Genomic DNA, 13,909 nt, shown 5'->3' with positions numbered 1-13,909 from the left:
TGAACAGGTCATGTGCTTCCTTGTATCTGCTTTCACTGCCTGACACACTGCCAGTCCTGTTTTCTTCACAACTAACCCATGTACTTTCAAACCCAGCTCAGTGCCACCCTTTGGAGATCCTTCCTCATCAACTAACTCTGCAGTAAGTGGTCCTCCATGACAGCCACAACAAGCTATGATTTACCTCCATACTTCTAAAACTGTACTGTAGTTGCCTTTGCCTCATTGTCTCCTTCTCTGAATGAAACTGGGTGTTGCCAGAAGAATTCACTTGAAAATATTTTACCCAGAAATTGTGATCTAGGTAATATTTATCAACTTTCCTGCAGAAAACATTTTGAAATAAAGAGAAATATTCTATAGTAATAAAGAAACTCACTTTAAGAGTAAGATATAACAATTTTAAACCCATATGCACCTAGCATCTTCATATCAAACTATATAGAGTAAAAATCTAAAAAACTTGTGGAAAAACAAACATGTCTATAAAAATATTAAAGTCAGCACAGCCTCTCACAGAGTAAACAGAAAATAATAAGGGTGCAGCCCAAACTGGCGAGTAGTGCTGAACCAATTTACATATGACACACATTTTATTCTAAATTACTTTTTAACTTCAGCTATATATTTGAATTTCTTATCTTAGAAATATCCCACCCCAATAGAATCAATTCCACCTGAAAATAAATGAAGGCTGAAAGGACTTGCAATCCAGTGCAATAAGAACTGGTCACAAGGGGCCGGCACTCTGACACATCCCACATGGGTGCAGTTAGTGTTCTGGCTGATCGAGCTCTCTGCTTATAGCCTGGGAAAGCAGTAGAAGATGGCCCAGGTGTTCGGGCACCTGTACCCCCAAAGCTCCTGGATCCTCCCTTCAGATCAGCTCAGCTCCGGCCATTGCGGCCATTTGGGGAGTGAATCAGCGGACGGAAGACCTTTCTTCTGTCTTCCTCTCTCTGTAACTCTACCTCTCAAATAAGTAAGCTTTTAAAAAATCTGTAGGCATCATCAAGTGATAATGTCTAGCCTTCATAGAGTGACTTTATTCAGTCTGATCATTTTTTATTACTAATGAGGACTATCATTTTCAGAATATTAAACATTACAATGTTATTTATTCACCATTTGAGGCATGTATCCTTAAACTCCATGGACAGGGTGAAGCAAATTACTTCCTTTCCTTAAGCCTTGATTTTCTCAATAGAAAAACAGGAACAAAAACAGCACCCAGTTTTTGTGAGGGTTAAATGATTTGGTGCATGTTAATAGCACACAGCACAATGTATATACTGCATGCTGTTAAAAATGTTGACTCTTGGTAGTAATTGTATTAAAAATATAGTAACAATGGAGATATGTTGATTTCAAAGTTAACTTTTAGGTTTGGAAATTAAGAAAAATAAGGCATACTCTTTGTAGAAAGTAATGAGATTTGGTGAGTGAACCAACAGCTGCAAGATTTTTTTTTCTGTCTCCCTCTTTCTGTGTTTCAAATAAAGTATAAATAAAAAATTTAGAAAATACAAACATTTAAAACAAAAAACAGACTTTAAAATTTGCATTTTTATTATTAATTAATTAAATTTGATTATTTTAACAACTAAGTAGAAGTCTAAGAGCCTTATATTACTATTATAGAGGTCCCTATGTCAAAAACACAATTTAGGAAAACACTGAGTTAGCAAATGTTAAGATATTAAAGTAGAGATAATTATTTCAGAGACTTACTGATGCCCATGAGAGAGAAGAAACTTGATTTGTAATGGTGTTTTGCTTAAAAATATTCATACATATTTAAAAGTAATATGATAAATTTTCAGAGAACGCTATCCACGAGCAAATAAACAGAGCTTCCCATGTTTAATCTCATTTGAAAATACACCCAACTTACTGTTGGCTGTCAGCCCATTACTGACTTTCCAAGCACAGAAATTGGGGCTCGTGTTATCAATATTTGTAAAGGACAAAATTTTTACACTTGTGCCCTTATAGTTAAATAATGACATTTACACACCTTATTCCTTTGTTGTCACTTTTTTTTTTTTAAGTGAACTGTTAGTTTCGTTAAAGAACTGTCAGTGGAAACAAACTGATTTTTTAAGATGAATTTATTTATTTGAAAATAAGAATTACAGAGAAGAGAGGGGAGTCAGAGAAAGAAAGAGATCTTCTAGCAGCTGGTTCACTCCCCAGAAGGCCACAATGGCCTGGGGGCTGAGCCAGGAGCTAGGAGCTTCTTCCTGGTCTCCTACACAAACAGCAAGGGTCACACACTTGGGCCATACTCTGCTGCTTTCTCAGGCCCTTAGCAGGGAGCTGGATTAGAAGTTGAGCAGCAGAGACTTGAATCAGAGCCCAAAGGTGATGTCAGCATGGTAGGCTGTGGTTTTATCTACTGTGCCACCATGACTGCCCCAACAAACTGATTTACTGACATGATCCACATTAGCTAATTTACAAACCACCTATTTTGCAGATATCTATGTACACTTATACTCATCTTTACACAATACATGTGTAGGTATTTGTATTATTTTCCAATCATAGTTAAATTTGGAAGAGGACATTGACATATTTTTATTCAATATATTATTTTGAAACAAAGAGCACACACACAAGATTTTATCTGGCTGCTGAATGGATGTGACTATTGGGTGTTGTGGCTTTAGGCTGCAGGATATGTTTTAATCTACACTTTTCTCAGGTTTGTTTCCTTCTTATTACTTAATCAACCAATGAACCTTACAGAACTGTCAGTGTGGAAGGCAATAAACTGGGTATGGATTTTTCTTCTTTAGGATTGAGAAAGTCTCGATCATGGAAGCAATGAAAGAAACTTCCATAGACCGAGTACTTCATTTCCTGACAATCAAAGCCATGTGCTAATGATGACCTTAGGCTCCTGGCTATAAATGTGAGACAGGGCTGACAAATACCCATCACTAGACCTGAAAAACAATATGTGACAAGTTTTAGGATGGAGGCCTGACTTCCTAGTGTAATTACTGAGTGACTAGGCAGTGCATCACATGACCTAATTGTGACAGGCCAAAGGAGCAATGAACTGCTATATCCACAATTAGTTACATTGATGTGTGATGCAGTCTTGCTGATTTAGGAGTCAAGGAGAGATATGTTAAGATTTAAATACTTACCAGAATATTTATTACAAAAAGTGTATTTTCACAAGAAAAGTAAACTATAGAAATTTATAATTTGTATAATTATTTGTATAATCATAATTATTTGTATAAATGCAGTTTTAGATTGTTTTAAAACATTTATTTATTGGAAAGGGTAAAAGAAAGGGAGAAACAGATCTTTCATTCACTGGTTTATGCACCAAATGGCTTCAAAAGCCAGGGCAATGCCTGGCAGCAGCCAAAAACCTGGAACTCCATCCAGATGTCCCATGTAGGTGGCAGGCTCCCAAGTACTTGGGCCATTATCTGCGGCCTTTTCAGGTGAATTAGCTGGAAGCTGCATCTAGAGTATAGTAGCTGGGACTTGAACCAGCATTCCAATATGGGATATAGGCATCTCAAGTGGTGTATTAACCTGCTATGCCACAATATCCACTCTCTATTTTATTTACTATTATTTTATATTATTTTATAATGTATTATACAAATCCATTACTACTAGTTACCTTTCTGAAACCTCTCTATAACATATTATAAGAAAAATTTACATCAGAAATTTTAAAAGTAGGAAATTAAAATAGTCTCCACTGAATTGAATATTTGGATCAATAGCATTTTAACATCACTGATATCACAGATAATAGGGAGGACATGTAAAAACATGGGAAGGAAGACCTTTCTCTCTGTCTCTCTCTCTAATTCTGCCTGTCCAAAAAAAAAAAAAAAAAAAATTGGAAGAGCATCTCATCTAAGGAGAGACACTGAGAAACAGAATGGGTTCAGATAGCTATTCATGGGCAAACACAAACACTGAAAACAATCAACAACCAGTGCTTATTAAAAAGGCTTTGAGATGGGAATTTTTATCAGTTTTCCTTCACAGACTATAAAAATTGAAAATAGTTTTGTACAAGATCACCAACTTTTTCAATGTGTTTTTACACTTACTTTGATCCTCTTATATGAGAAGATAAACATGTTGTAGTCATTTAAACACAGTCTAATTCCTTCCTCCCAGATTTAAGTATAAGGAAAAAACACCTAGTTATATCCATTCATTCATATATACATTAACTAGTTATAAAGCATATTATCAAAAGACTACTATGCAGTAGGGGTTATAAAATGTTCTGAAAATGTCAATTATTTAATAGAGAATAGACATTCATGAAACCATACCGTTTCATGGTAATAAAATAAAAACAGTCATAACAATCTGAGTTAGTAGAGGGACTAAAAGAGATCACTGGAATCTATTAAGTGGAGAAAGGGATGATTGTAAATGTATATTTTGGGGAAAGGCTGAAAGGAAGAGTGTTTTAGGGAACTAAAAGAGCCTCTAACCTTGGTCATGATCTTGACTGAGCATAGTCCTGGGAACAGATGGACAATCTCTTTGGATCTCAGTTGCATCAAGACAGATGATTCTCATAGTCACAGAGTCCTGTTAGCGGATTTTTTTCAGAAGTTGAAAAATGAATTGCTAACCTAGAATTATAATCCAGGTCTCTGGAATGTTTGTGTTTATGAAGGTCTTAATTTCCATACAATTAAAGCCATACTCATGAAACTATCTAAAAATAGCAATTATCAGCATAATTTGCATATTTTGTTCTTTTGTTTTAGACAATAACATTGCCAATCTTATAATCCAGACTATATCATGAAACTCATCATGTTCACCATAAACTCATTACTGTTTATCACTATTCTTCAGCTACCATGGTTAACTTTCTGTCTTTCAGTTATGCAAAACACATTCCTGTCTTAAGACTTTTACACTAATACTTCATCTTGTCTAAATCTCTCATGATCAAATCTTTGTTGGCCTATCTGCTTCTTGTCTCTGTAGTCTGAAGTTACATTTTTTGCTCCAGAATGGTCTATACCTATTAAATTATAACAACATAAAACATGTAACCATATACACAATTTTAATTTCATTTTTGGTGTGGTGACTACTCAATATGTTAAATACAGTACATTTAGGAATGACATACTTGGTATAAATTTCCCTCCTGGGTTATTTTTTCATAAGTCTACTTGTCCTTTAGATGTTACTATTTATACATTCCTTTGAAATTTAAACTTAAGACATAAGTCTATGTATTTAATGAGCCACTGTATAAGGCTTACCTTGTGCCTTATACTGTTCAAGAACTGTAGTAAATACCAAGTCATTTAATTTTTACAAAACTCTATGAAATAAGTACTTTTACTATAATTTTAGGGAAAAGGGAACTGAGGTAGAGCTAGCTCATGTAACTTGCCAGGATCACTCAACTAACAAGTGGTGGAAAAGGAATTCACTCATTTTCCCCCATGACCCAGATCTCCTAAACTGAAACCTAGAACATGTCAATAACTCTTCCTCACCTCACATAAAAATGGTTACCAGGTTCTAGTGATATTTATCTTGCTGATGTTTCTCTAATTCATTCTTTCCTCTTTAACTACAGTGCCTTAATTCAAGCCCTTACAATTTATGCCCTGAAAGACCACAGAAGTCTCATCATTTTTCACTGTGTCCCTCCCACACTGCCTGAAGTGACCTTTATGAAACCAAATCTAATCACGTCACTTCCCAGCTTTCTTCATGACAAAATCCAAATACCTTAGCACAGTGTTTAAGCTCAAGAAACTTCATTTGCTGTCACTATTCCACACAAATCCTATAACCCATACATGCACACACTGTACAATTTCCTGAAGGTATAACGTTTGTTCAGATTTTGTCCTTAAACTTTAGCTATTTCATCAATCTATTCATCTTCACATTCTAATATTGAAGTGTTATTGTGTTATTTGGGGTATTCATGTTGTCTTCCTTATTATTACTTCTTGAATTTCTGTGTTTATTTTTAGACACTTGTGGAAAACTTATTAGTTTTCTCCTCTGATGTCTTTTTTTTTTTTTTTTTTTTTTTTGGACAGGCAGAGTTAGACAGTGAGAGAGAGAGAGACAGAGAGAAAGGTCTTCCTTTGTGTTGGTTCACCCCCCCCAAATGGCCGCTATGGCCAGTGCACTGTGTGGATACAAAGCCAGGAGCCAGGTACTTCCTCCTGGTCTCTCATGCAGGTGCAGGGCCCAAGGACCTGGGCCATTCTCCACTGCACTCCCAGGCCATGGCAGGAACTGGACTGGAAGAGGAGCAACCAAGACAGAATCCGGTGCCCCAACTGGGATAGAACCCGGGTGCCGGCACCACAGGTGGAGAAATTAGCCTAGTGAGCCGTGGTGCCTGCCTCCTCTGATGTCTTTTATCTTTGAACTGCACCTCTGTGGCTTAGTGGAGTATCTGCTCTTTCAGGGAATATCCAGAGGTGTGTGCTGGGTATGACCAGGGAGCACTGGTCATTGCTCCAGGGGGACATCCAAGTTGAACGAGGTAGATCTACTCTATTGTCAGCAGGGAAGTGGGTTTGATTACCTAAGCCGTGTGCAGGTTAAAAGACATGACCTTTCCAATTACGCTTTTATTTACTTGTCTCCATTATTTTACTAAAATAGCTATTGAAACTTGGATACCCAATAAGTCCCGTGGTGCTTGGTACCTGGTACACACTGAGTAAACACAGGGTGAATGAAACAATGGACACACAAGTGAATTGCTTTAAGCTTATCTAGAGTGTTTTATCAGAGCACTGAAAAAAATGAAATTGAGTTTGTCATTTGTGATATATTCTTAGCCCTCCAAGCAAAGTTTTGATTTTAAACTTCCCTTCTAATTCTAGTACTCAATGATTCTTTTTTTAACATATGCCTTTGCTTTTATCTATTTTTAATATTTTTTATTTATAGCAGAACAAATTTTATGTATTCTATATGTACAGATTTAGGAGCATAGTGATACTTCCCAACCTACCCTGCCTCCCATGCTCCTACCCTCTCTCCTCCTTCCTTTCTTATTCTCTTAATTTTTACAATAGCAACTACTAAAACTCAGTTGATACCTTTTGCTAGCACCAATTGTCCCAAAAGCAGGACCACCAAAAAATATAATTCCACAATGACAGGACTTGGATCAAATGGCATGAGATAGCAGACATGTTCTGGCAGCACTCCGTGCCAATGTCCACATCTATTAAGTTTGTTTACTAACTAGTCATATTATCTATTTCATGTTGGGATTTCTTTGGGGTGTGGTGAAATTGGACAGATGGGTTGAAAGTCTTCCTTCAGGCATTATACACATAGGATTTGGCAGATGGGTTTCAATAAGCAACCTTTAGGCTTGGAACACATGGATGAAGCAGGGAAAAAAGAATACATCATTATCCAGTGATGAGTAAAAATACAGCTGGGAGTGGTGAAACTTAACAATAAGATCTGAAATATATAAAATAAAACTGGAAAGTGGCACACTATTACTTCTCAGTGAAGATACAGACTTTTAGGCCACAGGTTAAATATTATAGTAATAAGTGACCTCAGAAGCCTAAAAACAACACAAAAGAAAACTTTAGTAATAGTCGATGCCAACCTGAAATAAATTTTCTGTAACAAGAACAGAACTAAATTTTATTTAATATTTCTATCAATTAATTAGATAAGGATTTTATAGAATATTTTTCTTTTAATTTCATTTTTAAATTTTAATTAATTTTTAACAGATGCCATATGATTTGTAGATACTAGTTTAAGAACATAATGATATTCCCTTCCTCCCACCCTCCTTCTTTCTACCTCTTTTTTTGTTTTTGAGATAACATATTTTAAATTTGCAATACTGCAAAAGCGCTTAAGCCTTCACCAAATAAGAACTTTAAATAAAAACCAAAAAGACCCTAATTTAATGAGAATATAGACAATGGCTATAAACAATAATTGAATGGGAAAATGACCATTTCACACATAAACAGTTTTTTTCTTCATTCATTCATAATTTCTTTCACTAAAACAGAACCAATGACAATGTAACATCTAAATATTTCCTGTGTGATTACAAAATAGCAATTAAGTTCATTTAGACTGTAAGCCATTTCCTCTCAACAGTTTATGCAGAAGAATAATTTTATGCAGATTGCCACACATTTTTTACTTCCATGTTTATTCCAGCTCAAACCACAATAGTTAAGATTTGGAATCAATGCAAATGCCCATCAACTGATGGCTGGATAAGGAAAATGTGGTATATATACACCATATAATATTGCTTAACCATAAAAAATAATGAAATCCTGTCATTTGCAACAAAACGGATGCAACTGGCAATCATTATACTTAATAAGCAGGATCCAAAAAGACAAATACCATATGAAGATTTTATAGAATATTAAGCAAATCAGCAAATAGTATAAATCTGGTAGGAAAAGATCAGAATCCAAAGGTGTGTCCCCAGAATGGAAAGATGGACTGAAGAAATCAAATGGAGAGGTAAATAAAAACTTTTCTAAAACTCGAGAGAAATCAAAATAAGCTTCACACAAGTATACAAGGTAGAAATATGTATTTGAGCTAAGAAATGGAAAAAAAGTAGGAATTAGAGTTGACAATATAGTTGATAGGACAAACAGTATGACATGACAGGCTAAAGAAGTGAGTTTAATCTTTGTATTAATTGAAGAATCACACAGCAGTCATGGGAAGTGGAAGCTGAGTTATTGGACTTTTTCTGTTAACATCTCCATTTCCAAACCCTTCCCTTCTTTACTCTGATCAGTGCTCCCATAGTACTAATGACTTACATGTACTGCACCAATGGATTCTCTTTTATGATGACTTCTGATCGGATGCAGGCAGATGGCAGTATGAACAAGAAACAGGAGGGAAGCAATAAAGTAAGGTCACAGAATTTATTCTTATAGGTCTCTCTCTGTGCCAAGTCCCATTCATAGAAACGGCCATGCCTTTGGTCAGCACATCCCCTTCTACCTCTACATTCCAATGATGCTTTCCTTTCTTCTTTCATGTTAAGTGGTAGTAGGGATATACTACTTTTCTGGTCCCGAGATGTGCCCCATCCCACTTGGAATTTGATAAATAAATCTTTTACTTGAATCTCCTCGATTTACCCAATTTGTATTACATGACTTTGTGTTGGCACCCTGGCCAATAAACTAACATTTCTTGAACAATGACTGGCAAAAAATGCAGTATGTGCTGTTGTGTTTAATGATTTCAACATCCCTGTAAGGTAGTTTCTGTTTGTATCTTACGTATGTTGCAGATGAAGAAACCGAGATGTCCACAGGTTGATTCACTTAATGGCAAACAGCAAATAGGAGGCCAGCTTGGATTTGATCCCAAACTATCTGACTTAGAGGCCATGCTGTTAACTGCCACACTCAGGTCATTCTGTTCAGAATAGGTCAGGTCCCGCCAGGGAATAGTTCTATTACTCTGGCTTCACGCATTCAGAGGAATGAACAAAACATAGCGACCTTAGAGGCAATACCAGGACAAGTGTAGGGATCTCACAACCCTGAGAAATGTGGAAGGTGTGCAAATTTATATGTTCTTTCTGAAATGAAATTTTCAAGATCTATCAAGTACCTTAAAAAATGCTCTTACCCTTAGGCCTATTCATTCCACTTACAGAAGTCTATCTTTAGGAACTGGAAATATTAACAATGATTAAACTGCTAGAATGTTCATTGCAGAATGACTTACAAGGGCAAAATCTAAAATAACTCAGATTTTTAACAACAGAAAATTATTAAGTATTATATACATATTTAAATGCATGTATTCACATGTAAGTATATACTATATAATATTGAAAGTATTAAAATTTTTCCTTTGAGCAATGAACTGTGGAAAATCTCACAATGTTAATTTATAATTGAAAAGATGATCAAACTGTATATCCTGTGCTTGAAAGTGTGTGTGTACTTGTATGTGTAGGAAATAAATGATTTTGAGAAAAAAATCAAAATATTATATTTACACTTGGAAATATGTGTAACCATTTCATTTCTTCTGTGTAACTTTATACTTGCTTTTCTGAATTTCCTATTTTGTACAATCCACTGAAAAATAATTTTTTTTTTTTGGACAGGCAGAATTAGACAGTGAGAGAGAGACATAGAGAAAGGTCTTCCTTTTTTCATTGGCTCACCCCCCAAAATGGCCACCATGGCTGGCGCGCTGTGCCAATCTGAAGCCAGGAGCCAGGTGCTTCCTCCTCGTCTCCCATGCAGGTGCAGGGCCCAAGCACTTGGGCTATCCTCCACTGCCTTCCTGGGCCACAGCAGAGAGTTGGACTGAAAGAGGAGCAACCGGGACAGAACTGGCGCACTTACCGGGACTAGAACCCGGGGTGCCAGCGCTGCAGGCAGAGGATTAGCCAAGTGAGCTGCAGAGCTGGCCTGAACAATAAAATTTAAAAACAGCAATAATTATGAACCATGTCTAAAGTAATAGGACTTACATAACCTAAGACAGAAGATTGAAACAAATGTGAATGAAAGGCCCTAGAAGGAAAGAAGATTTGATGCTTGGGAAAATGCAATGACTAGAATGGAAGAACCTGTACCCACAAAAACTCTAGGAAGATAGACTTTGATGTAATAAAAAGAAAAAAAAACTTAATAGAATTTCAAACAATGGGGAAATTTTTGAATTTTTTGTCACTGGAAGTAGTTAAGAAGAGACTTGGAAATCATTCTTCCAAGTAGTTTAAGAATCATACAGAAAATTAGGCCAAGAAATCTCTCCCATGAGATTTTAAAATTTAGATGATATCGAACAATGATATTTAAAGATTACTGTATCAATCAGAAATTTATTTCTTTGGGATAAGGTATTATTATATCTAGACATCTATTTTTGAAATCATCTTTTAGAGGGGAAAGTAGATGATTTCTTAAATTCAAAAGTAGTTCCTTAGGGGTTAGGGTACATGTCATTTGAGCTTTTACACTTACTGCCTACAACCCTTTCAAGTAGATAGTCTGCCTAAAACAGCTCATGTGTTTGTTTGTTTCTGATTTAGGCAAGTTATCATACTAGATATTGCTAACGCACTACACTGGATCTACTCCGTTCTGCCTGTCCTGTGACTTCAGCTGCATACCTCACTTCCCAGCAGTAGGGGTCTCTTCTAGAACTTACTGAATCTCTGGCCCTTCCATTAACAGCCCAAGGAGCCACAAGAATTGAGAGAGAGAGAGAGAGAGAGAGAGAGAGAGAGAGAGAGAGAGAGAAAATAAGTTCACAGCTTCAGCATGGACCCAGTGAATTTCTTGCCTCTCTGCACCATCTGCCTCATATTGTCCCAACATGTTGTGATTCGATAAGGCTTCTCTCAAAGCATTCCATGTAACCAAGCAAACTAAGCATGTTTTCCTTGACTGTACTATGTTTTCTTTCGCTCCTTTTATCCTTCCATTCTCTTTTCCCTTCACTGTTATGTCACTGGGATCATTTGTCCCAATAAAGTGTTAGCACATCAGGCTTGCTTTCAGGTCTGTTTGGAAGGCACCTTATTAAGACAGCAACTGAAATTTTTCTAGTGAGTCAATTGATCAAAGGATATCAAACCTATCCTCTGATATCTTGGAAAGAATGGGTCATGAGTAAATTCTGATGCAAATAACAAAAGGGAGAACTGGTGTATAATCTGGCAAAGCAAAAGGAACTCTGAAATGAGCAGCATTTGTACCACAAAGATCCTGGGACTAGAAACAGGGTCTGATGATGGTGGGCATGTGAGAAGGACCAATAGAAATCACCTTTATCCACATCCAGAGCTCTCCAAGGAAAAGCTTCACTGGTAAACTCTCTCACTCCTAGCCTTAGCCCTTCCCGAATTGCATTAAGCAATCCACTTGGTGGTACCATGAACTTGGTAGAGTCATTTCTCCCAGAACTTCATTCCCATTGTGTTCCCAACCCTTGTGCTTTTACTCACCAACTTTCAGCTCCCCGCCTGCAATGACCATGCATGCCACACTCAGAACATTGCTTCGGTCCACAGGGAATTCTAAAGTGCCCAGCACGTAAAGTCCTTTTAGCGCTGGAAGATCTGTATCCACCAGGACAGTTCTGTCTACAGAAGAAAAAGTGCTCAGGAGTGTAACCAAAATACAAATCCCCACCCCCTTCTCTCTCCCAGTGATTTACTCTGGTTCACCTAGCAATTCAGGAACTGCTTATAGTATTATCTAAGACAGACAGGTACAGTGACTAAAATTACAGATAACCTGCTAAAGGTTAGGTTCTAATAAAAAGATGGGGTGGGGAGATCAGAAGCTATTATCAATAAGTGTTTCTACTGCTTAACAAATAAAGCGTTATGGCCAAAAGTCATTGTTATTCACCCAACTGGTTGCTTTAAACAGGCTTTGCCTAACACACACAAATCAAATGAGTTGCCTACCTCTGTATCTGTCCATTCGATTTGGATTGAAATTTCAGGGAGGTGCAGAAAAGTAGATATGACCTTGCTTCTGTAAGTAGATTATTTGGTTGAGTCCCCTAGCTCTACCAGTTATAGCTGCATCTGTCAGCAACCTTATCTTTCTATGCCTCATTATCTAATAGTGAAAGAGGGATAATAATAAAAATATCTGCTTTATTTATAGATTTCTTGTAAGGGTTAAATGATTTAATAGATCCAAAGTGCCTACACAATACCAGGATACCATCTGGAATACCCATTTCCAACAGTGCAAGGCAAAACATGTGGGGCCTCTAAAGAAATGCAGGACATTAACATTATCTGCACTGTTGTCCATTAGTATGACATGCTTATAGAGCTCAAAGGACAACTTAAAGCCATTATTCCTCATTCACCCTTTCATTAGAGCAGTTTCCATACAAGTTCAAAAATAATCATAGATTTTATCTGAAATTAAAACAGAATAAAATAGGAGTAAAATTTTTCTCATTTAAAATAGTAAATATTTCATGTGTGCCAAAGTATTAAGTGTAACTTTCTGAAGCTTAGTAGTAATTCTAACAAATTAAAGATATCAAATTAAAATTTTGGCTTAAATTTCAAATACATAATCACTGACATGTAAAAAAAATTGTAAAGAATTATTTTCTTAAAATAATATCATTTCTCATTCAAGGAAAAATGCACCCTTGCTGTTCTTCTTTTTAAAGATTCTTTTATTTTAAAAGATTTATTTATTTACTTTAGAGGCAGAATTACAGAGAGAGGGAGAGACAGAGTGAAAGTTTTTCCATCTGCTGGTTCACTCCCCAAATGGCCACAATGGCCAGAGCTGGGTCAATTTGGAGCCAAGAGCTTCTTTCAGATCTCCTATGTAAGTGCAGGGACTCAGGCACTTGGGCCATCTTCTACTGCTTTCCCAAGCCATCAGCAGGGAGCTGGATAGGAGCAGCTAGGACTAGAATCAGCGCCCATATGGGATGCTGGCACCACAGGCATATGTTTAACCTACCATGCCACAGTGCCAGCCCACCCTGCTGTTCTTAAAGGCCTGACTACCCAAGAAAATTAACTCTCATGAATTGTCTTTCCTGGCCTATGCCTGCTTCCTCAGTTATAAGAACAACCATGCCGTTCAATGGTAGAGACTACAAACTTGTAAACCAACACTTCCTTTTTCCTCTTGTGTTCACAGTTAGACTATCATTTCTAGCCTGCTTTGTAGTTAGATGAAGCAATGTGACTGAGTTGTGGCTAGTAGAATGTAAGCAGAACTGAGGTATGACACTTCCAGGCAAGCAATGTTCATAAATACTGCATGCTCTCTCCCTATCTACTTCTCTCTGAGTTGGATGTAGAGTTGATTCTCAAAGTATGCTCATGGTCCGGCCTCTTCAGCAACACCCACTCATCCATCAG

The 13,909-nt window shown here is 36.8% G+C and overlaps 1 protein-coding gene across 29 annotated transcripts in view; it reads right to left on the bottom strand.

Moving 5' to 3' along the window:
* PKHD1 (PKHD1 ciliary IPT domain containing fibrocystin/polyductin) overlaps nucleotides 1–13,909 on the bottom strand; it is a 524,425-nt gene that overhangs the window by 177,111 nt on the left and 333,405 nt on the right. For 25 of the 29 annotated variants that reach the window (XR_016234007.1, XR_016234005.1, XR_016234008.1 and 22 more), the window contains one exon: nucleotides 12,002–12,139. The exons of 2 other annotated variants lie outside the window; for them this stretch is intronic. Coding sequence is in view for 18 of the 27 variants with exons in the window: in XM_089333174.1 (XP_089189300.1) it covers nucleotides 12,002–12,139 (138 nt within the window). In the remaining 9 variants the exon portion in view is untranslated. Of the gene's footprint in view, nucleotides 1–12,001; nucleotides 12,140–12,482; nucleotides 12,540–13,909 lie in introns of those variants that run through there. 2 more of the 29 variants (XR_016234012.1, XM_089333190.1) reach the window with 2 other exon arrangements.

The sequence above is a fragment of the Oryctolagus cuniculus genome, chromosome 5 (genome assembly GCF_051225735.1).
Source record: "Oryctolagus cuniculus isolate XC-2025 breed Fujian yellow rabbit chromosome 5, ASM5122573v1, whole genome shotgun sequence".
NCBI classification, from domain to species: Eukaryota; Metazoa; Chordata; class Mammalia; order Lagomorpha; family Leporidae; genus Oryctolagus; species Oryctolagus cuniculus.
Note: the sequence above shows the minus strand (reverse complement) of the source record. Positions and strands in the feature narration are given on the sequence as shown.